Source organism: Puntigrus tetrazona, chromosome 15, assembly GCF_018831695.1.
Source record: "Puntigrus tetrazona isolate hp1 chromosome 15, ASM1883169v1, whole genome shotgun sequence".
NCBI classification, from domain to species: domain Eukaryota; kingdom Metazoa; phylum Chordata; class Actinopteri; order Cypriniformes; family Cyprinidae; genus Puntigrus; species Puntigrus tetrazona.
In genome coordinates, this window is record NC_056713.1 from 13,226,503 (window position 1) to 13,251,217 (window position 24,715).

The window sequence follows — 24,715 nt, forward strand, 5'->3', positions numbered from 1 at the left end:
AGAGAGCTGCAGGAAAAGGGAACATCACGCACGGGGTGTCGATGTGAAAGCAGTTGTTCCTCCACGACCAGACACCCATCAAAACTTGTTTTTACGCGTTGTTTTTAACGGGATCCGCCGCACTAGTCGAGCGAACGTAACACAGCGCGAAACGGTGGTTTCCTGCACGGGGGATTTAATGGGAGTCTTGCATCGATAAAGCGCTTCTCCCCCCCTTGACGGACCCTCGCTCGAACCGAACCGGACTCGGGCGCTGTCCTCACCGGGGGGTATCCGAGCCCAGTTATATTTTGACTAGGAAGAGACCACTCCGGAGTCCTAATATGGCAGGAAATCTGAAGAAAGGTGGGGGGCTTATTGGCATGATGAAGGACGCTTTTCAGCCTCACCATCATCTCCACCACTCCCATCACCAGCCCGGGGCCGTGGACAAAAAGACGGTGGAGAAATGCTGGAAATTCATGGATAAGGTGGGTGGCCATTAATCGAAACGCAAAGGATAGATACGAGACAGAGAGACGCTGTAGCTAACTTAGCAGCCTCGGTCTCTTGTTAGCTTAGCCGGATGGCCTGCACGGAGAAGTCCTAATGCAATATGGCAGGGCAGCTCCGCTAAGGCAATTAGCTAAATGGTTTGCGGGCTAATAAACTATATTCAGCCGGCCGAATACTCTGGGAATATCTAGTTTTAGAGAGTAGGTCGTTCGCCGTACCCGTACACCCCAGCTTGCCTGGTAGGACTCGTGAACGTGATACTGGGTCCTGTGCTAGTTGTGCTAGCTTAATAGCTCCTGGCATTTCTTTAACATTAACTGGTAACGTTAAATATCGTTCGCGTGGTCAGACGACCGGGAATGGTTTGGGTATTTCTTCAGAAGCGGCTCCTTCGGGATGCTCAAACCGACAGTGTGGAAATCCCAAAGTCGGTTAAGCAACCAGTGTGTGACGTTACTGGTCTTGTAGCTGGTCAGTCGGTTGGTTAAATTGTATTTACTTCGTGTGGACGTGGAGAGTGGACAGTTGGTGGGTTGTTCTGCTCTTCTAAACTACTGCTTGCTGCTCCTGTTCCTGTTTCTACGGAGATTTTCTTTTTGGATAAACAGGAAGTGTCATATCACTTTTTAAAAAAAATCTTTTTAAGTATTGGAATCTGTTTAAAGTGGAATATAAACTCGTGTCCCGGTCATATGAAGCTAAATATGCAGCTTTATTAAAAATGCAGATCTAAATGGGGTTGATCTTATGATCAGGTGTGGATGTAGCTGCTAGGGTATATATATAAAAATTCAATTTCCTCATATCATACTACAAGCCATAAAAAGCTAACATGTTAAGTACAATACAGAACATAAAATGCGTATGCAAGTTTTTGTAGATTTTTTTTATTATTATTTTTAATTTGAAAATATATGTATATTTTGTAAATTAACTTTCCATCAAATCTTTCATCGCAAAGAAACATTTTTTTTCATATCTCAGGCTTTGCAGAGTTAATGTACTAAACAATAAACTAAGAATTGAATCAACTGCTGGAGAATCTTTTACCAGCTTGTCTAGTAAAACGTTTACGCGAACATCTGTCTACCAGAGTGGATTTCTTTTGTTGATTTTGCTGCCTCACAATACAAAAGTTGAAGCTGCAGTTCACGGAAAAAAAGTTGTGGTTACTGACCTCACACTTCCTGTGATCTTCACACTGATACTCGAGCGAAACACTGCATCTGTCACAGGGGGCTCATTTTAAACCTATCCTGTTGATGCTTAGATACCAACGATGGCTTTTAATGTACTTTTTATATTTTGAGATTAATTTCCCCCGAGAAGAGCAGATAATGCGTTCCGATTGATAACTTTGCAACTTCCTATTTGTTTAGTTTCACACTGGGTAGTTTGGTTAGTGCGCATGTGACATATCACATTGCCTTCATAAGCAAATCTCCCTGTTTTTGCAACATGGCTTTGTAAATTCCCACTTTCTGTTAAGTCTGCTGAGACTTGGATTCTAAAACCTGGTATGAGCATCATGATCAGTGATTCAGGAACCGTGACATTAGAAGTTCCACTTGCAAAAAGAAACGTTGCTTCGTGCGACTCAAACTTTTGTTACGTTTAACACGACTTGCTATTTTTTTTTTTATCCAACTTTAACGTTTTTCATGTGATCCATTTAAGTACATTCTTTAAATCCTCTGTAAATATTCAGCCTCTTCACAAATACACAGGAACGCAAGTTGTGCTTTTTCCCTGTGAATCTTAACATGCAAAAACATCGCATAGTCAAAAACTCTTAATATAGAAGTTCTGTATTTGACTATGGGTTTTCCCCGTGTATGTTCGACTTATTTACAAACATAGATTATCTACACTTTGGTTTCCTCATAAGGTTTAGTAATCATTAAACTACATCATTTGTAGTTATTGTTGTTTATATATATATGCAACAATATAATAAATGCGCATTTTTGCATGCATCGTTATTGTGTGTGTGTGTGTGTATAAAAAAAAATAAATATATATATATATATATATATATATATATATATATATATATATATATATAAATTTTTTTGGTATAGATTATGCTTGAGAAAAAGTTGACTTTTCTCTGTACTTCTATTATTATTATTTTTATTATTATTATTATGGATTCTGGTTATCGCTGGAAGCCCTAATAAGCATACGTCTGCACGTGAACACGTATATGTATGCATGTTCGCTGATAATTCTCAGGACGTCCTGTCGCCACAGTCTTATCTTTTGGCTGTCAGGACTGGGGTGCATGAAAGCCAGAAGCTGTGGAGCACAAGTCAGACTGGATGGTGACCACCAACCCCACCCCGGCCCGCACCCCAGTGATGTCATCAGCTCTCCCCACCCCCCAATCACAGCTGGTCCTGTGCTGAAGACAAAATAGATAAGAGCGCCTGCAAGTGCTCTGAGCAGCTGGCCTCTTATTGCTGGGACGTGCGTCTGCGGCACGGCACTTCTCGAGCTGCTGGGGTGGTGACATTTGAGCAGTTTCCCGTTTCCTCAAATTTCCCACCCACGTCTTAATCAATAGTTCAGAAGGTGATGATACGTAGCTTTAGTCCAGACAGAAGAGAGCCACTGTATCTGAATTAAAGCAAAGCCTATTGGACCATCAGTCTAGCCATTAAGTTGTTTGGCTAATGAAGTGGTTTGAGGCCATGCTTTTAATCATGATGATTTATTGTCTGGAATGGAGTTTTTTTTCTTGGACGATTTTAACAGCTTTGTGGCCTCCAGTAGAATTGGATGGAATGATTATATATTAAATATGTGACCCTGGACCACAAAAGTCTTATGTTGCTGGGGTGTATGCGTAGCAATAGGCAAAAATACATTGTTATTGATTTTTCTTTTTTGCCAGAAATCATAAAGATCATGAATACATTTAGCTCATTTCATACTCCAAATATGTTAAAAGGTAACTGTTGATTCGTAATATGCATACATGCATTACAAAGAACTTAATTTGGACAATTTTAAAGGTGATTTTCTTAGTATTTAGATTTTTATTTTATTTAAATTGTTTTGCACTCTCAGATTCCAGATTTTCAGATTTTGTTCCTCGGCCAAATATTGTCTTTTCATAACAAACTGTACATCGGTGGAAAGCTTTATTCCGCTTTTAGATTATTTATGCAAACCAATTTCTAAAAATGTACGCTCCATGTGCCACAAAAAATTCAATAATTGGCATGTAGTTGTTCAAAGGTTTTGTTTTGTTTTTTTAAGAAATGAATACTTCTAGTATTATGCATAAAACTGATCATAAAGATTTCTGTTTTAAATAAATGCTGTTCTTTAGTCCATCAAAAAATGATAGATAACATAATAAATAAGATGGTAAGTGTTTCTTGAGCATTTCTGCATGATTATGTGACACTGGAGTAATAGAATGGAGTAATAATGCTGGAAATTCAGCTTTAATAATAATTGTGTTTGTGTATGTGTGTGTGTGTGTGTGTGTGTGTGTGTGTGTGTGTGTGTGTGTGTGTGTGTGTATATGAATATCTGTTACTTTTTCCTTGTAAAACAAAATTGCTGTTTATTACTCCTTTTTTATTAAGTAAATGAAGAGTTGAAATTACTGGTGTATGTTTTTAACATTTAGTTTTAGCTTTAACAAGTGTTACATAACACCAGGCTATTTTTGCATCAATGTCAGGCTTATTCCTTTGTGGTAAATCTTTTATATAAAGTAGAAATAGATGAATTAAAAATAGAAAAGATTAAAGCGTTTATAGTTTCAGATTTTATTAAACTGCTGTTTTTAAGTGTTTAATGCAGAAGTAGGCCTACACCGTTATTAATTATTAATTTGTCATTCAGTTGACGGGGAAAAACTATCATTGCATACAATGCATTATAAACAGCATTTTTATATTGCCGCCCAACCCTAATCTCACGCATTAAACCCCTATAGCCGCAAAGTACACAGTGTCATTCCCAGTCACCAGCTGTAAATGTTGTGGAAATTGAGATGACAGCGTAGTGCTGTAGATTACAGAACTGTGTCTTTTGTGCAAACACAGTTGTCATCATAATGTACCTCACAAAAATCCTTTGGACTTTTGGAGATTCTTCTCTCAGGAATGTTCTGGTGTGTGACCTTAAAAGTTTTGTGTGTGTATTTACGGTTCGGTTAACCGTTTTAAAGCCCTTGTCAGTGTAGTTTTTATTTTTTTTCCTAACACTGCAAGAGAAAACTTGCAAAACGTTGACCCGCAGAGGATATGAGGTTAGTTTGCAGTTCTCTTTTCTTGATCGATCAACTTAATGCGCCTTTGGAGGACTGTACAGAATATTTGTATCAAAATATTTGTACAGAGCATGTTGGCTGCTGCATTAACAGACAAATATAGACACACACATATTATATGTTTGTCTGTAAAGCTGCTTTGAAACAGCATTTCTTGTGAACTTTTGAAAGTGTGACGGAAGTACAAAAAAAAATTACTTTTGCCATTGCAATCATTTGTGTACACTACCTTTTTAGGGTCAGTAAGATTAGTTTATTAAAAAAACATTTTCATTCTCTCTGCAAGGAGTTTCAAATAAATGCTTTACTTTTGAAATTCTTTACTGAATAATCTCAGTACTGTAGCAACCCACCATTTTCACTTTTGCTGCTCGCCGTTTTTAAAAACATACCAGATTTAACATCTGCTTTCTTCGCTGTTTTGTAGGTGGTACGGCTATGCCAGAACCCCAAGTTAGCTTTGAAGAACAGTCCTCCGTACATCCTGGACCTGTTACCAGACACCTACCAGCATCTCCGCACGATCCTGTCCCGCTACGAAGGCAAGATGGAAACACTGGGTGACAACGAGTACTTCCGCGTTTTCATGGAGAACTTGACCAAGAAGACCAAACAGACCATAAGCCTGTTCAAAGACGGCAAAGAGCGAATGTTCGAGGAGAACTCTCAACCCAGGTGAGCTTCCGAAACCATCTTGATTTATAATATGTCAGGCAAACAGGTTGTCGCCTTTAGTGCCTTCATAACCTGCAAAACGTTAAAAAAGATGCGTTTGGTATCTGTAGTGGCCAAATAAGGTGTCCCGCATTTTCCACTTGACGAAGCGTTGCGCTGGGTGTGAAATCTGACTTCAGAGATCTCAAGTCAGCTCTGTTCAGACGTTTCCTGAGTTTTTTGGAATGGCGTGCATATTAATTCAGTGTGGGAGGCAAAAGCAGAAGCAGCAAAACATGGTTCGTCAGTCCTCGAATCATGTGAAACCGGTCTCTTCAAAGAATTTGAGTTGAGGTTACATTGAGTTAAGCTGAAGCTCAAGTCGTATATCAGAGATGCAAATGAAGTAGAGCATGCAAGTGGTCTGAGATTGTATCAGACCTGTAGTTCTTTTTCTCTTGCTAACACTGGACTTGTGTGAACAGACCGAGGAGGAATGTGTAATGCAAATAAAACCAGTCAAAAGAGGAAGAGCGTAAGTTAGGGCCGAGATCGGTTTTAGAGTTTCCAGGCGTAACCTTCATTAAAACTCTCATATCATTTGTTATTCATCTTCATATTCTCCTGCTTTAGTTTTCATTGTCAATCTAAAAACTAGACGGTTGTTTCATTTTCATAGCACACCCTTCCAGCCCATAGATGCCAATGTTTGTCTTACATGAAAATCATATTCTGCATTCCTTTTGTGTATGAAAATAACGGCTGCTGAACCTTTGAACCAAATGTGATGCTTCTGGTTTAAGTTTGAACTTGAATGACCCTGCAGTATGATGTAAAAGTCCCACAAATTCCCGTAAGTCCTGTACGTTTTCCCTCAGGAACTGCAGCAGTCTGACTTGATTGTAAACCTCATAAAAAATGTTTATACTTCATTTCAGTCGTTCTTGTAATCTCACCTCCCATAATACAGTGGTTTCTCGCGTCTTGCTGTATTGTCATTTCGTATTGCACGTCACTTCTCTGGAACTAGCCAAGAATCGGCAAGCCAAGCTTTTAGTTGTTTGTAAGCGTAAGAGCATTCACATGAAAACCTTTCTATGACGAGGGCCTCTTGTTGAGCTGCTTTGGTGGCAAATTCTCGAGAATGTTATCCAAGGCTTTTCCGTGTCGTTAGACGCTGGAGGTTTACTGAGGGGGTGGAGGTGTTCGTAATGATTGAGAAGAATTTAATGATTAACTCTGACACACCAGTCATACTTTGCACCACGCAGACACTGTTCTTCCTGTTAACACGCTCACTTCCCCTTCCTGTTTCTTTTAGGACTTCTCAACATGCGTAGCTGAGGCTAGCCAAAACTTACCACTTACCCCGACAGTCTGTGACAATTTAATCTGCACAGAATCACTTTCACCTTAGTAATACTAAGGACTGTTATAGATGTTCGTGCACTCATCAAAACCGCTTCTCTCTATCTATAGAGCATCCTAGGGTTGGCACCATACCAATATATTAATGCTGCAAACAGACAATGGGTGAATACATGCAGTAAGTTTGCATATCATAGAAATATGAAAATTAACATTTGAAGCATACTTAAAATCCTATACAGAAAGAGTCATGCGATTTAAAAACTGTATGGAATATTTTCCCATTTTGTTACCTAATAAATATTCCTGAATGTATGCATGTCATAATGAGCAATGCTAATGAACACATTTAACTTGCTTTTGTTGGAGTTAGTGCATCCAAATAAGTATAATGACACACATTAATCTTTTTTAAGTCGTGCTTATAATCTAGGACGGTCTCTGTAACACATTGAATAAGATTGTAATTACTGTCATCTATTATGACTGAATTGTGCGCTGACGCATTTATAGCACTTTTAAACGTTAACTTTGCTTTCACGCTTGACGTCAGACTCAATTGGCTAAAACTAACTAAAAAAAGTACAATTTCATCAATACAGAAATGTTTGTATTGCACACTTGTGCAATATATATGACATTAATGACATTGGCAAACTTTAGCAGTAAAAAAAATTCCATTGTCTATTTTCATAGTGTGGCAATGTATGAAGCACCGCTCACACAAAAGTCACATTTTAAAAAACAAATAACTTCCTCTTGGTCAGTGTGCCTATTTCACGTGACCAACTGAACGTAATGGGAAGAAAAACTTTTTCGGCCTCGCATGAAACTCCCAAACACGTGGTTTACTTTTGAAACGGCTGGATTTTGCCTGTTACATTTTTACAGAGCAATTATACATGTGACTGTATCTTTAGTAATAAGAGGCAGGACAGTGGCCTCATCATGTCTCTTAAATCTTTAATCCCGCTCACAAAAATGAAACTCGGTTCTAAATTTGGAATCTTCTACCACATATTTTCTCCATTTGTCTTTCATTGCAGTGCTTCCTTACGAAGCAATGCATAGCGCTCTGATATCCATCTCCGTGAAATTTCATGTGCTCTCAATTTAGGTAGCCTGAGGATAGGTGTGTGCCATGCAGCTGTTGTCAATTAAGCAAACTAATTTTGGATACGCTTTCTGACAGATGTTTTGTCCTGAATTATACTAGTTGTATTATCTAATTGTGTTGTCCTGAGCTAACGCATCCACACTTTTTTTGGGGTCACTAAATTTGGACTGTGACTTTTTTCCGTACTCATGTTTCCCTTTCCATGTAGTTTGGTTATCATTTCATCTTATCTGCGTGTTACAGGTCTGCATGAAAGGAGCATTTATAGCAATAGGGAAATACACAGCGCATAGGTGAAGTCTGCATCTGCTGCGTTTATCACGTTAAGGCATTTTACAGTTGTGCGGCATAACTGAAATTTGTCACCTCGTACAGCGTACAATTTCCTTTTTGTTGCATTCGCTGCTCTGTCATAAGATGAGCTGTCGTTTGTTGTGGTGAAGACGTGTCTCTCATATTTCGGCTTTAAATTCTTAACATCCTTCTACATGTTTCTTTCTGTGAATTGCTATGAAAGTCAACATGAGATCAGAAAATCTGGAGTAGAACAAAGGAAACATTTCAGACTACATGCATGCAGTCGACAGGAGAGGCACCGCCCAAACGTTGGGGGAGCATTTCAACTTTACTACAGTACCTAGTTTCCATTTGATTTCTAGAGGGAAAATAATAGGAATTTATATGCCGAAAGGTTTTCTTTTATACAGCAGATAATGGTTTTATTTGTTTTACTATTTTTTTGTCGGCTTGTTTTTTATTTATTTTTGTTTTCTGGTTTTGTGTTTTAGTTTTGTTTTGTGTACATTTTCGTAAGAACGTCTATAGGCTATGGATAAATTTGGATATAAACTTGTAGGCAAATGTTCACGTTCACCCATGTTTGGTGGCTCTATTTTAAATGTAATATCTCCCTACTCTTATGAAAGGAGAGTGCCATCAAAATACACAATCAAAAGATGCTATCAAACAAGCGCCTTTGATCCAAAGTCTTAAAATATCATTCTGGAGGTGAGGCTCAAGGCTAACATCTGTGGGGTGTTGATTAAGCGTTCTTTGTATCAATCATTCATTGTTTAGTGAGCTATATGGTTCTCAAGGGATCGCAGGAACCAACAAGCCTGAAAGCTACGGAGCCGAGCAGCCAGTGCTTCAGTGTCATGAACAAAGTGATAATCACGTCTAAACTTCCGCCAAAGAGATAGTTTTGTCTGTTTTTCATGAGTTAGCGCACACGGGGAGCGTTTCGGATGGAAACACTGTTAACACGTCCGAGGATTGTATTGCAGCTCGAGTTACTATGTCCTGCATCTCGCTCCACACAGAGCCTAGCCGAGCCCAGCTAAGCACGTTTGAGAGCAGTGGGACTGTATTTATTTATGGCCTACTAGACACACTGGCGGACTGAACACTAACTGATAATGCAGCTCTCACACTCTTGCTGTGCTGTTCTCCTCTTCTGTCTAAAGACGGCAGAAAAAAGGCATGCCATCTCTTTCAAAGTCACACTTCTCTTGTTTCCTCATCAAGGGTTATGTTAAACTGGAATTCAGTCTGTTCTTTAGTTCTTCCTGTAAAATACTGTTCGTTTAAAGGGATGGTTTACCTGAAAATAGTTATTCTGTCATCCGTTACTCATGCCCTCATGTCCTTCCAGACTCTTGCTAAAACAATATTAAAAATAAAGCTTCTTTATTGGCAACAATGCTTCCACAAAGAGCGTTTAACATCAGTCGAAACTTTTAATTGCACAAAATGAAAATAAGGTCCTTTTAAGATTATTAAAATGTTCTTCAAAAAATGATTATTTTTAAGAACTGTTCATTGAAAGGCTCTTTAAGCAACCAAAACTGTTTCTTTTCTGGCATTGCTGAGAAAACCTTTTTGGAACCTGTATTTTTTTTTTTTTAAGAGTAAAGGGACAAATTTAAGTGGCGCTCCATCACTATATTGAAATTAGTTATAAAAAAAACTATAAAACTAAATTATCCTCAAATATTGAGCGTCAAATATTGAGTTTTTATTAATATTACCATAAACCATTCTTTAACATTCAAATGTTTGGGGCCAGTGTTTTTTTAAGTAGCTACTTTTATTTCTACAAAAATCAATCAATCATTAGCATAACTGTTTTCGATGTGGATAAAAAGAAATGTTTCTTGTTATTTCAAATAATTTCTGGAGGGTTATTTAATACTAAAGTGTGAAGTAATGAGTGCTAAAAATTCCGCTTTACGTTTATGGGAATAAATTACATTTTAACATACAGCATACTAACCTTGTGAAGCTAGTGTGTGTAAAAACATAAGTTTCAATATGGAAATCAACAAATTTGCTTTCTAGATGCCTCTTTACATTTTTAGTCTGCTTTTGTTTTGGGAAATAATGGCATGCCACATAACCTGTCCATGTGAACTTCAAGTAGTATGGATGATAATGTATCGTTCCACCCTTTTAAACCTATTTATTTTAACATCACAGCCATGCGTGATCATATGCTTAGTTGCATTATATTATTTGCATTTACTAATATAGTCCTGCATCCCACCAGAGGACCGCTTCTCTAGAAGTCACCTCATATGACACAATGGATGGGAATAGACAGCATCAAGTGACAAAATTTGTTTGTGTGAATGTTTTATTTAAAGGGGTGTGTGTGCGAGTGTGTGTTTGCTTGGGTGTATGACTGCTGTCACCACCACTTCCTGACAGAGATCCGGTGTGAAGCCAGTTCCGGACAGTTAAATTTGTCAAACGGTGGTTGCGTTGACAAGGAAAAACAGAATCCATGATCTGTTCGTGCATTCTCATGAACACAGTGTTTAGATATAAATAGTGTCTAGCGGCAGAGAAAGTCACTTCCTTAGACACCTACAGGTCTAATGTTTGGGGAAATGTTATTGGGGGAAGTTGGCTTTTGAAATGCGAGTTAGTTCGAGCGATGCTAGTGTAAACTGGCCCTTGTGTTTTTTATGAGCGTGCGGATAAATGGAGGTCAGCGTTAAAGGGAGACTGAAGGTGTGATGCTTCTGGGCTGTAGACTCTTTGATAATCAGCCGTGGGCACGAGTTGACCGCTCTTGCTTCCTCCAGTTGGCTTGGCTGTTTTATCATAGAAAACAGGAAACAGGAAGGGAGCAGCCAGCTGCAGGTCAAAGGTCAGGCCAAAAGAGGAGGGAAGCTGACAAAAGCACAGTATCTAGGCAGGGCTTGGCCTACAGCAACTGCAAGGAGAGGCTGGCCAACCGAGAGATTGGGGAGGAGGAGGAGGGGGTCACATGGATTGTTTTAATGCAGGCAGTAATGAAGCACTATGGCTGTGTCCACATTCCCGTACTGAAATGCATGAACCTTGACTACTGATAAAGTAGGTTTCCTGGGCATAAAATCTGATCACATTGTTTACTCATGACTTTTACTCAGGTGTTTTGCCACAACTTATTAATCTTAGTCATATACATATATAATGCATACAGACCTATATACTTTGTTCAGTGGAACGTCATTGGGTAGTGTTGCTTTATTATTACAGCCAATTAATTAATTTACTTTTTATCCACTGGAATAAAGCTTAATAATCAATGCTGTTTATCAAACCCATCATTAACTTTTACATCTCTAAATAGTAATAAGTATCATCTTAAATCAAATTGAATAATTTTTTTTTTATTGTACTTTATTTTTAACTGCTCTGAAAGGGCTTAGGCGTGTGAACCTACACTGGTCTCACAGTTCAGTTAAAAAAAAAAAAATTTGCTCGAAGATTGCTAATACACGCTGTATTGTATTTCAACTGATTAACATTATGAAACTTTGAAAACTCCTAATATAACTTCAAATATTTCAAATTTATGTATGTTTTCACCCATTGTATTGGCACAGGTAGCAAAAGCACATTTATTCCTCAAGCGCAACAGATGCATTTTTGAAACTCTGTGAAAGTTCATGGCAGATTTGGTTACACAAGCAGCACTTGTGGCTTGTGGGGGGAAAAAAACACACTGGCTGTATGACACTTTCATGTAAGAAAATCGGTCTGCAGAGAGTGCTAAACTTCAGCACATGTATGTTTTCATATCATCAGCACTTGTTCTGCCAACAGACGGTGCACGCACAGGGTTGCCAAGTTGCAGGATTAAGTAAAACATCGGGCAGAATGTGTATCCTTAAAGGAGAAATATCTGTTTTGTGGACAAACAAGGCAACCACAAGCATGAACGCTACTGAATAGGTGTGTGATGATTCGCTCATCATGTATCGTGTGGTTCGCTGGTATTTTCAAATCATAGTGATCATACCTTTCCCCTTGTTAGTGGAGACTTAAGCGAGCAGAGCGCGTTCATGTCATTATTTAGTCATTTGGAATGCACTTGTCAAAGGGAGCAATGTAATTTCCTCATTATCTTCAGATGGGATGTTTCCGTGACAACGAAAGCAGCACAATGTGCGTCAGCAGTTGTCGCTGTTTTAATGTCATAAATGTAAATGACTTATGATTTATAAACGTTTAAAATAAAAATACTAAAAAAAATATTAAACATATATATATATATATATATATATATATATATATATATATATATATATATATATATATATATATATATATATATATATATTCTTATTATACTGTCTATTACTAAACCGATACCTAATCGTCCTCGTGTGCATCACGATGCATTGAACAATCAATTAATTTATTCAGTCGTTCCTTGATTTCATTCAGATTGATTCAATCGATTCCTTCAGAAAAAAGCTAAATGGCTCACTGAATCATTAAATCGTTGTTTTGGAAAAAAAATGGATTCATAATGAAACTCTGCTTTGTGTTATTTTCGCTGGCTACTGACAATGTCTAAAAAGTATACACACCTATATAGAAATTTTTCGGTAAAAACTTCTTTGCGTTTTTCTACCAGCCAAATTATTAATTCTGACAGAAAACACACAGCTTTTATTGTAATGCATGCATCATATAGGACATATTGGTGTCCACTGGCTGTACATTTTTCAGCAGATGCAGATTCAGATAACTGGACTTTAACTCATTTGACTTAGTTCTGTAGGTATTCTGCATATTATTTGTACATAGGATGTGTTGGTTTTCCCTTTCTAATGTGAATTAGCCAATTCAAAGACGTGATTGTTTGTCAGCATGAGGACTTGAGTTATTGTTCTGAAGAGTGAAGCCTCTGACTCTGGGATTAGCTGAGTGCAGCTCTCAAACGCCGTCCTCTTACGACAGCTTTAGTGAGTGATCGAGCGAGCTCTACTGCATGAGCCTGGGCTTTTTGTGCATCTGTGCCCTACTTGGTTTGAATCTCCTGCCGAAAGCCTCTCTTTTCCCTTATGGTTTAAATCTTCGTAAATATACAGAGTCGGACGTGTCCTGGATCTCCTTCATGCTTCACTTTATTCACTTGTGAGTGTCGCTCTTTCAAGCGTGCACATGCTCGCAAACATTTTGGTAAAAAAATGCCGCTCTGTATTAAACCGAAGTCCTGCAGCCTCACCACACAAATGTCATCGCTAAAGTCCTCTTATGTGTCCTCTTGGAGAGAGGAAACATGGCACAGCTGGCTTACCCAGAAGGCACGTTGGCACCCTTTTGCCACAAACAACAACTGTTCTCAAAGCCTCAGATAAAGAAGTATGTAAATGCAAGCTATGAAGCCAGTGGGAATTTAAGGTGTTGCAGTACATCAAACTACATTCATTTTTATAGCAAAGTGTTTACTAGTTTTATTCCATTTTATTCAGATTTGATGAACATGATAGAACGCATGCATATTTGAATGCTACGTTTGGTTTATTGCTTTAAAAATAAATTTTATTTTAGAGTAAGTATACCACAAATATATTTTTTATATATCTTTAATGTTATTAGTAATAATTACATTATTACAGTTAATAGTAGTGTTTAGTTTTGGAATACCATTATTAAAAAAAATATATTTTAGTGTGAATTTTATCAGAGCATTTTGAGGTACTTAATGAAACAGAGGGTGCATACTTTTTTCAGCCCTAATCCAAAGAGCCCTTCACAAAGAAGAGTTATTGCTTATGAGAGAGAAACTTTTTCTCTCTCTGTCTCTCTCTCTCTGTCTCTCTCTCACTCTCTCTCTCTCTCTCTCTCTCTCTCTCTCTCTCTCTCTCTCTCTCTCTCTCTCTCTCACTTACTCTCTCGCTTGCTCTCATTTCTTGTAGTTACACTCCACTCTTGCAATGTTTTTTTGTTACACCCCTTTTTTTTTTCTTTTAGTCTAAGTAAGGATTCAGTATTTGGAGGCAGCTGCGGCGCTGCCACACTTAGACTCTCTCTTGTGCATGTCAATTCCCCAGGCTGGAGCGCTTGTACAATCCCCCACTGTGCTGCCCTGTAAATCATGGCTTTCTTTCCACTTCCTCCCCCTGCCGTGCAGCACAACCCTCCCTGCTCTCGCCTGCCTGCCTTGGGCTCATGTGCCCAGAGTCGGTGGAATCAGAAAAATGCAGCAGGCATTCAGTCCTTGCTGATACGGGCCTAGCACGCTCCCTCACTGTTCCTGCTGGCCACAGAAACTCCCAATCACCACCAGGCTTGACTACAGAATCTGCTGATGCTTTCACATTTCTAAGCTGATTTTAGAGAAATAATTTTTATCATCACTCTTCATGAGACTCATCATATTTCATATTCAGGTTTTAAGCATGGCATACCATAAAAATCTGTCTTTTTCTGTGTTTAAGTTTACAACTGGGTAGACGGTGTATCTACCAGCCCAGTAATTTTTATTTTATTTTTTTAAGGTAAGCCTGCAAGTTTATGAAAAAATGTGCCACTCAGACTTTGCTCCCTCATGACGTAGAACGGAGATCTTATTGTAATATTAATGCCCCTTAATCTGCAAGTTTCCACCTACAATGCCACCATTGTGTTTTCACAAGCAACAACAGTGTACCAGTTCAAACACCATGGCAAGAGTTCAGGCAAAGCATGCTAACTGTTCTGTTTTTGCCTCAGAGGAGACAAGACAGCAGTAGATTTATTCATTTAGTTACTGTATATTACACAAACATGCAACTTCTTTCCCAGACTGTTTTAACCTGGTGTGTGTGTATAGGTTTTTTTTCTTTCCCTTTTTATATTCATAATTTCAACACAATAGACATAATCACAATCAAACAGTTTTTTTTTTTAATGTACATGTTGTAAAGACACAGCCTTATTCTGGAAAAGGGGAAGAGTGAGCTGCAGCTCGTTTGCATTTAAAGAGACATGCACAAAAACAGCTTTTTCAAAATGATATAATAAATGACACTTGTATTACGTATTTTTAAAAGGGCATAATAGTTCTCAGGACTTAAAATGGCCTCAATACTTTAATTCGACCTTCCAAGGGAAAAAAAATGCAGAAAAGGGTTTTAAATTGGAGCAGAAAGTGTTACATTCATAAAGTCATTACATTACATTAAATGTGGCATTGGCAGATATTTGTACTTTTTAATCACAAACTTATAAAACATGACTTCTCATTTTGTCATTTTGCTTCAAGTAGCTGTATCTTAATTTAAGAAATGTAAGAAATGTCACTTCTTTTCCAGTGTTATCAGATGACACAGACATTTACAAGACCTTTACATGCAGAGACCATATTGATTTTGTGTCCTATTCAATTTCTTAGACTTAAAGTGTCTTGTTATTTAATTACAGAGACTGTTTTAGGCATTTATCAAACCACTCAGTAAAAGTAAAACTGAAAATTCTCTTTTCTCTGTTTCAGACGGAACCTGACGAAATTGTCACTGATATTCAGTCACATGCTCGCCGAGCTCAAAGCCATCTTTCCCAATGGCCTGTTTCAAGGGGATAACTTCAGAATCACCAAAGCAGATGCCGCAGAGTTCTGGAGAAGATCGTTCGGGGACAAGTGAGACGCTTAATGTGTTCTTTGTTCTCGTAGCAGATTAACATGCCCCATTTTCATGGAAAAACAAAAGGAGTTGGACTTTGACAAGCTTAAGGAACATGATTCTTATAACTGGAATTTCTATGAATTTCAGGACCATCGTGCCTTGGAAGGTGTTCCGGCAGGCCCTGCATGAGTTTCACCCCATCAGCTCGGGCCTGGAGGCCATGGCTCTCAAATCCACCATCGACCTCACCTGCAACGACTACATCTCTGTCTTTGAGTTTGACATTTTCACCAGGCTTTTCCAGGTGCGTCATTCAATCACTCCATCACTTCCTCCAAGCACAGACTAGCGCTATTGTGCCTGAGCTCGGCATAGAGGAAGGTCTGACAATGACTATTGTTGTGTGGCCGTGTGTTGTGGGTATGAGGCGCTATTTGAGTGTGCGTGTCAGTGCTGATGCTTCAGTTCTCATGGCTGAAAGCCAGCCTGAATGGAGGCCTCTTATCGCCTTTTGTAGCTCAACTAGGCTGATCTGCTCTCCTCCGAGCACACGATTTCCTGAGAGTAGCGGGCGAGAGATGATTTAAAAGTGCCTCAGCTTCAGAAGAGAGCTGTTTGACCTATTTTAATGGCAACTGCTGCTAACCTCTCTGGGATTTTTTTGCTCTAATTATATACACTTTGAGAGCAACAATGCAGAACAAAGATGTTTGAGGTTTTTTCTGTTCTTCTACTTGATTTGTGTGTACCCACACTTTTTATTCTGGAACCACATAATTAGTGGTATTTGCTAAGGCAAGATAACGATTATTATTACTCATACTTGGGGTTGGGGGATTTGAATCAACTATTTAGTATTTAGCTACACCAAATGATAACCAAAGTTGATATTAGAATCCAAATCGAAAGCGTGTAAATTGAAACAAATAGAGAAGAGTGTTTATGCAACCCTTCTGTGCTACAAACATCAGAGTCATACTTCAATCATGTTATTAATTTAAGATGTTATCTTTACAGTTTTCACCTGTCAAACTAATAGCGAATGCATAACATGACAAAACCACTTTGAATACCCTAGTGTTTATTTGTTGAAAAATACAAAATCACTGTAATATTGTAAAATATTTGTACAATTATTTAAAATAATGGTTCCAGTTTGATATATATTTAAGATGTCATTTATTCCTGTGATGGCAAATGATCATCACTCTAGTCTTTAGTCACATCATCCTTCAGAAAGCATGATGGTATGCTGTTTTGCTGCTCAAGAAACATTTCTCATCATCAGTATTTAAAACCCTTGGGCAACTTAAAAGATGCTTGGAAAGCGTGATACATTTTTCTGGTTTCTTTGAATAGAATGCTCAAAAGAAGTCTTTACTGTCACTTTGATTACTAGAATTCTTTCTTGCCAAATAAATGCCAAACTATGAAAAATAAGTAAAAAGAAAAAAATCGAACTCCTAATCCCTAATCTTTGAATGATAGTGTACCGTAACATCTGCACTGCAATGCTCTGGCAACACCCTCGCATCGTGATGACGAGTTTTGCCGCTCACATCGTTTTCAGAAAATGTACAAATCTAGTCATGTTGATTTTTCCATGGAACAGTTGACTTGAGATTAGAATATGAATCTATAATATAGCAGCTGTTGAATGCATCATCTGACGGCTGCTTGGCAGTGCACTGCTGTCTATGTAATGAGCTCATTATTCAGAGTGCTCTAGTACAGACATCACAGCGGTCCAAAGCTTTCTCGTTCCTGTCTCTTTTCAGTAGGCCATAATCACATCTATCCTTTAATTAGCCTTCCTTCCTTCACATCAGAGCTAATTTGGGGAAAAAAGAGGTCAAGATCGTTTTTACGACTGATGCAGCTATAATCAAATGCGGCCTTTTTGATACATCTAATAATCGAGCTAACTTTAGCGGCAGGTCATAATTCAAGTCGGTATGTTGGTCTGTTAGAGCGCTTAAAACGGCCGTAGCACGGCTGGCCTTGCTCCTGTTCTAGTTGCAGTAGAGAGCCTCTGTGCTGCGCCGTACCTCAGCTTCATTCATGCAGCCAGAAATAGACCGGCTGTTTACAGAGAGCCCGCAAAGCTCTTTGACGAAGCTCCACGTAGCAAGGTCATGCTTCTCATCAGCATCTGAATGAACCCGCCCCACTCGAGAGGCAGTGACAGGCCTTTTTTTACTCCTTCGATTCGACAGCCATTTGACTGTGAGTGGACTTTTGTGAGACCGATACCTCGGTATGAAAACCGTTTTTGTTTTATGTGTTTGCTCAGTATACACAAGCATGATTAGACGTCCTGGGTTAGGGTAGTAAATACTGACGATTTCTAATAATGATAATATGTAATCTGAGAGATTGGTTGACCCATTTTTGCTCTGCAGCTATTTGACGCAAGTGTCAAGGGGTGGTTTGCATTTTGAAAATGTGTGAATGCTCTGAGGTAACGGAAACTACTTTTTCACACAAACTGTGCCGGAGCCACTTCTGTTGTCAAAAACTGACGAGGTGAATCGTGGACTTTGCTTACAATCTAAATAATGTTTATTTAGCAATTGTGCATTGAAATAATCAAAATCAAAGTACCTGTAAAAGTAAGTAACATTCTTTACTGTTCATCGGACAATGCTGAAAAAATGTATCATGGTTTACACAAAAATGTTAATCAGCACAACTGGTTTTAAGATTAATAAAAGTCAAATTTTATAGGAAGTAAGTTTTTGCTTTACGTCTTGAGTAATTTGCATAAGGGCAAGCTGTTGATCAGTCAAACCACTTTCTCTTTTTTTTTTAAAAAAGGAACATAAAATTCTCAGAAGTGTTTGTCAGTGGGAGGAAGTGCTAGTTTTGTCTAAGGAAGATGCGATGAACACATGGACAAAGTCATTTAAATGTATTTCTTAAAACTCACCCTAAATTATAATATGTCATCTGTTCAGTTGATGTAGCCTATAGATTATATCAAATGAGCACATGATAGTGGTTTTCTTAGAAGTGCTTTTAAAGGACTTCATTCATGTGTAAACTGTGTCTGTGAACGCCAGTCCTGTGGTTTTGGATGAGCTTTAGAAATGAAAATAGGATTGATGTGGTTTTTTTTTTATTTGTTCGTATATGTCACTACGTGTGGTTTCACATTGGTATCTTGCCATTAAATGAAATGGCTGTTTTAATAATTGTATTGATATTAAGTGATATACAGAGATCTGAGTTTATGGTGTCCCTTGCATACAGTGTGACCACTCCATCCACAACACAACAATCTCTGCCTCTCTGAACAGACTCTCTTCATCTCTTAAATGGATATTAGAGGTCATCACATAAGGGACTATGGGTGTCTTTGCTGTCAGATGTCACTACATTTGCAGTGTGAATGGTGTTTGGGGAAAAAAAAACATTGCATGTTTTTTTTTTTTTATATATATATAGCCATGGTCATCACTGCTAAGAAACTGGAACAGCTTGGCAGTGACTCATCCAGGCTACATGGCCTTTCTCACCTACGATGAAGTCAAAGCTCGTCTGCAAAAATTCATCCACAAGCCCGGCAGGTAATACAAACACCACACACATTACTGTTAAAAGGATAGTTCACACAAAAATGTGAATTCTCCTAGTCATTGGTATGACTTGCGTATAAATCTTATATTATGGGTTTTCTTTGAAATGGCATTAATATATGATTTGATTTTAGTATTTTATTTTAAATATTTTCCTTCCATTTTTAGTTTTTTTTAGTTCTGAACAATTACTTTTCATCAAAACAATACAAACATTATTTATATATATATATATATATATATATATATATATATATATATATATATATATATAGCCATTGGATTGGGACAACTGTAGGGGAATTATGGCAGGGTTTTTTTGGGTCAGTTATCTATTTACTTCCAGTAGAGTATCTTGGTGTCTTGCGCTTCAGTCATTCTCCCAAGTCATTATATTCAGATGTGTTCATGGCATCAGCCTTGTCACAGCAGCATTATCCTCGACTCTTACATAAACAGTGACAGGACTTACATGGGACAATGCACCATTAGTTGCTTGAATCCCCTCTCTAAGTGGCCCGAAGGACAGCATGGTACCTCCCATCAATAGATGTATTGTAAAAGTACCATGATGTCACAAGTGCTCTCAATTCAAAGAAAGCAATCATATGATCACCCATAATGCAATGAGACACGTTTCTTAGTGATGGCTTATTCTGACACTGTTAGGTTGTCCTGTTTTTTTTATCTCATGTGTTTGTTGTAACAGTCGCCGTTTTCTCTTGGTATCAGCTATATTTTCAGGCTGAGCTGTACACGGCTAGGCCAGTGGGCTATTGGTTACGTCACAGCTGATGGTAATATCTTGCAGACCATTCCTCACAACAAACCCCTCTTCCAGGCCCTCATCGATGGCTTTAGGGAAGGATTGTAAGTCAACACAGCAGCTCAGTCTAAAACTCACATTTAAAATATTTAGATGTGTAATAAAGCATCAGATGTCACGCTTCACCTTCTTCAGTGTGTCTTACAGACTGACTTTATTCCCATTTAGCTACCTTTTCCCTGATGGCCGCACACAGAACCCTGACCTCACAGGGCTGTGTGAGCCCTCGCCTCAAGACCATATCAAAGTCACACAGGTCTGTTTTTATTTTATATTATCTGTCAGACACCTAAATCCATCCAGTGTTTTGGATAATCTTCGTAACGCTCTTTTTTTTCTTCGCTTGCAGGAGCAATATGAGCTCTATTGTGAGATGGGCTCTACCTTCCAGCTGTGTAAGATTTGTGCTGAGAATGACAAGGATGTAAAGATCGAGCCCTGCGGCCACCTCATGTGCACTTCCTGTCTCACAGCCTGGCAGGTAAACCTGAAGAACCTTCAGCTGTCCAGTAGTCTGGATACACGCATGTGTTTTTCTCACTCTTGTTTAATTTTCCAATTCTTTTAGGAGTCAGAAGGCCAGGGCTGCCCGTTCTGTCGCTGTGAAATTAAGGGTACTGAACCCATCGTCGTTGACCCCTTCGATCCCAAGGACCCCAATAGTGGAGGCTCCTACGGAGGCTGCCGGAGCATGTTTGGGGCCGAGGGAGCCCCTTCTCCCAGCTATGACGATGACGATGATGACCGTTTGGAGGATTCTCCTTTCATGATTAGCAAGCTGGTTGGTGCTAAAGTAAGAACAACTTTATCTCATTATGATTTTATGAACTATTCTGCTATGCTAAACCTGCAAAAACCTGTTTTGCAATGAACAGCATTGATTGATTGTCACCTGCCTCACTCAGTAGTGTTATTTTTAGTAGTGTGTTCGAGGCTTCTGTTTTTAAGTTTAATACAGGAATTCCTACAAATCCAAACCAAATAAGTTTTCACGTAGACACTTATTCGGCTCCAGATTGTGGTAAAGGCTCAGAAATCTTGGCTTTTTGCATCAGTATAGCTGTGTGCTGAATGGCTTGGCTTGTTTCAGGTGGAGAGGCCGCCCTCACCCCTGTCAGCTGCCCCTCAGCCTGTCGTTCCCCCAGTACCTCCTCGGCTGGATCTGCTTCCTCTCAGACCCACCAACCCTCCCGGGGCCTCTAGTCCAGGCGCCACATCCAAGGTAAATTCACTAGCATGGAATGTTTCGCCAAGTTTTTCACCCTCTGTACCTCAGTTTGGAATGTATTAAGCATTCTTTTTACACACTTCAGAAGAATTTTTTTGAGTTAGCATTAGACGTGCGCTTGATGTTCGGTTTGTAATATCTGCTTTATTCCTCCCATCCCCAGGCCCCATCCCATCACAAGGACAAGCCATTACCGCTGCCCCCAGCCCTTAGGGACCTGCCGCCGCCTCCTCCCCCAGACCGACCACATCCAACCGGATCAGACAACCGGCTCCCGAGACGCCCTCTCCCCAGTACGCCTGGAGAACCTCCTCGGGACAAACTGCCTCCTGCTCCACCCAACCGCAACATGCCAGACTGGAACTCGCGGCCCGTACCCAAAGCTCCATCACAGCCACCAGCAAGCGGAGACTCCCGTGTGTCTCGTGAACTCTCAAACAGACACTCTTTGCCTCTCCAACTGCCCTCCACGCTCGACGCCAGAGCAGAAGGCCCAAGGAACAACGGCCCCCCCAGCCTCGACCACCAGCTGGTGAGGACTCGCATGCCAAATTTACACATTGACATAAACCTAATCTGAACTTTTACCTAACTTTCATTTGCTTCATGTGCAGAGTTTTGGATCATCCAATCCTGGGTCAGATTACGACAGCCCAAAAGTAAAGCCATCTGCCTCGGCTAATGCCATCTATTCCTTGGCAATACGGTAGGTGCCACTGAGCCGACATCACACACAAAATACAAGTGCAGCACAAAGTGTTGCGTATCGAAAGGAAATCGCACTTAATGCAGTTGTTAAACGCTTAGTGCTGCTTTCAGAGTGAAGCATGGCACTGTGTTCATTTACATGTGTGAAGCAAGCTGCTCTGAGAAGCTGAAACGTCCTTTCACGTACCCTGAACGTCTGTCTGTCTGTCTGTCTGTCTATCTATCTGTCTGTCTGTCTGTCTGTCTGTCTATCTATCTATCTGTCTGTCTGCCTGTCTGTCTGCCTATCTGTCTGCCTATCTGTCTGCCTATCTGTCTGCCTATCTGTCTGCCTATCTGTCTGCCTATCTGTCTGCCTATCTGTCTGCCTATCTGTCATAACTCACCCCCTCACTTCCTGCACTGACTCTGAACCTGTTAGTAAAGCTAGCAGTCACATGTGTGTTGACTCTCTCTTGTGCTGACAGGCCTCTCCCAGCAGTCATGGCTCAGGCCGGGGAGGACACCTGTGAGAACGATGAGGAGTCGGAGTACATGACTCCATCTTCTCGGCCGGTGCTACCCTCTGCTGCAGAGGAAGCTGTGCCTAGACCGCCTCCTCCACATTCTCTTAGTCCCAGGTAAACTTGTTTTAGCAGACAGGTGTAAAACTCCAAAAGATATTCTGAATAGACTAAACCTAGATATCAGATCACTTTCAGTGTACTGACACTTATGTCTACCTCTGTAGGAGTATGCTCAGTGAAATGGAGTCAGAGAGCCCACAGATGTACGAAGCCATGTACAACATCCAAGCTCAGGCCCTTACTGCCTCTGCTCCACATCAGGCCAGAGACTCAGGTGCTGTGATGTTTAAAGCTCTTTGTCTTTGGACAGGCAGTCTGCTAGTGTACTCTGAAATGTGCAATGTTGTATTTCTCGTTTGTGTAGATTATTCTGAATTGCCTCCTTTGACCTGCTCTAATGGCCCGAGGGATCCTGTTGGTGCATGCCGTGAGGAAGAACAGGAGAACAGCTATGACTATCCCAAGCCCCATATACCCACCAACCTCGCCCGACGCACTCTTTCAGATATTAACCCTACATCCTCAGCCTTCAGCCACCTTTCTATGGACAGTGAGCTTGGAGCGGCAGCAAGTAAGCCATACCAAGTGTTATTTAGTATTATTTGTAGTATTATTAATGTTGTTAAGTGATAAATCGTTATTTATTGCATAAGCATAATAAATATATACAGTACACGTAAATATATTATGTAAACAAAAAAATGTTTTATTGTATCACATTAATGTTTTGACAGCACTAATTATTTATACTTATTCAAATACGTAAATATGATTAAATAATTTAGTTTTAAATATGATTAAATATGTACTTGTTTTTGTATATTTATAAGCTAATAAGCCAATATTTTTTATTTACCACTTCAGCTTATTTTATATCTCCATATCTGTGCGTGCGTGTGTGTCTGTGTTTTCATGTAGTTATTTCATATTTATTTTATTTTATAACTCAACAGCACTCTTTTAATATCAAAAGATTGTATTATTTAATTTTTTATATATATATATATATATTTATTATTATTATTATTATTATTATTATTTTATTTTTATTTATTATTTTTTTTAAGATGAGGAAACAGTCAGTCATGCGTGTCTAGTCTTTTGATTTCTATTGTAGTCAATATTTTTAAAATATATTTACAAAGCAAATATAGCACTTCCATTTCCTTTTTCCACCTATATTTATTTTAGATCGTATTTCAACCCCGTGAGAGTGTCATGGCTTCCTTATTTCAGAACAGCAACTGCAGTACGGTCATTATCTCATACTTCGGTGTCTATATATTGACATCGTTTTTATTCTACAATGTGTCTTCAGCAGTCATGGACCCCACCGAGGCCCCCGAGCGACCTCCCAAGCCTCTTCCCCGTCGCATCAATTCAGATCGCAGGCCCAGCCCGGTTCCCCCCGGAGCGAGCCCAGGGCCCAGCCAGCAGATCAGCAGCGAGATCGAGCACCTCTTGAGCCAGGGCTACTCCCTTCAGGACATCCAAAAAGCCCTTATGATTGCACAGAACAATATCGAGATGGCCAAGAACATCCTGAGGGAGTTTGTGTCCATCCCTTCTACTGCACATATCTTAACATAACGAATCTCTTCTGAGCATCCTGTCGCGGCCCAGCCACGTTCGTCACACATTCGTCTAGACTCCAGAAGAAGGGAGTGCAAACCTTGTGCTCTAGCTCTAGTGACGGCGAGAGACTCTTTCTCCGTAACACTTCTCGGATTCTCTGTCCTCCTCCGCGCGTGTGGAAGAGCGAGGGGTTCGTTGCGACCGCTTCTTCAACCCGAAGGCAACGCATGTCCCCTAAGGACAAAAACAAAAAAGACAAAAACATGTATGTGTTTATATATGATTTAATATATAAATCAGAATATTGAGTATAGTTAATATATACACATGTATGTTGGAGAGGTTCAGCTGCAGAGATCAGGGTGTGTGAAGTATTAGGCCTCGGAGTTCGGATAGCTAAAGGGAGTTAAACAGCAG

The 24,715-nt window shown here is 39.4% G+C and overlaps 1 protein-coding gene across 2 annotated transcripts; it reads left to right on the top strand.

The window, feature by feature from the left end:
- On the top strand, positions 1-24,715 carry cbl (Cbl proto-oncogene, E3 ubiquitin protein ligase). Of its 2 annotated transcripts, none has more exons than XM_043259891.1 (16): positions 1-470; positions 5,214-5,461; positions 15,685-15,831; positions 15,965-16,121; positions 19,265-19,386; positions 20,128-20,265; positions 20,390-20,477; positions 20,571-20,702; positions 20,790-21,014; positions 21,312-21,443; positions 21,613-21,981; positions 22,064-22,155; positions 22,625-22,777; positions 22,888-22,997; positions 23,088-23,294; positions 24,045-24,715. In XM_043259891.1, exons 1-16 carry the CDS (start codon positions 324-326, stop codon positions 24,311-24,313), a joined length of 2,736 nt encoding a protein of 911 aa, XP_043115826.1. In that variant the 5' UTR covers positions 1-323; the 3' UTR covers positions 24,314-24,715. The 2 variants fall into 2 exon arrangements, with proteins under 2 accessions (XP_043115826.1, XP_043115825.1); XM_043259890.1 differs by having other exon boundaries at positions 3-470; positions 24,042-24,715.

Bases quoted from the DNA above. Each gene is read 5' to 3' on its own strand.
- cbl (XM_043259890.1), top strand. From the start codon at position 324: ATGGCAGGAAATCTGAAGAAAGGTGGGGGGCTTATTGGCATGATGAAG. The intron at 20,266-20,389 runs GTAAGTCAACAC...ATTCCCATTTAG, and splicing joins GATGGCTTTAGGGAAGGATT to CTACCTTTTCCCTGATGGCC. The intron at 21,444-21,612 runs GTAAATTCACTA...TCCCATCCCCAG, and splicing joins GTCCAGGCGCCACATCCAAG to GCCCCATCCCATCACAAGGA.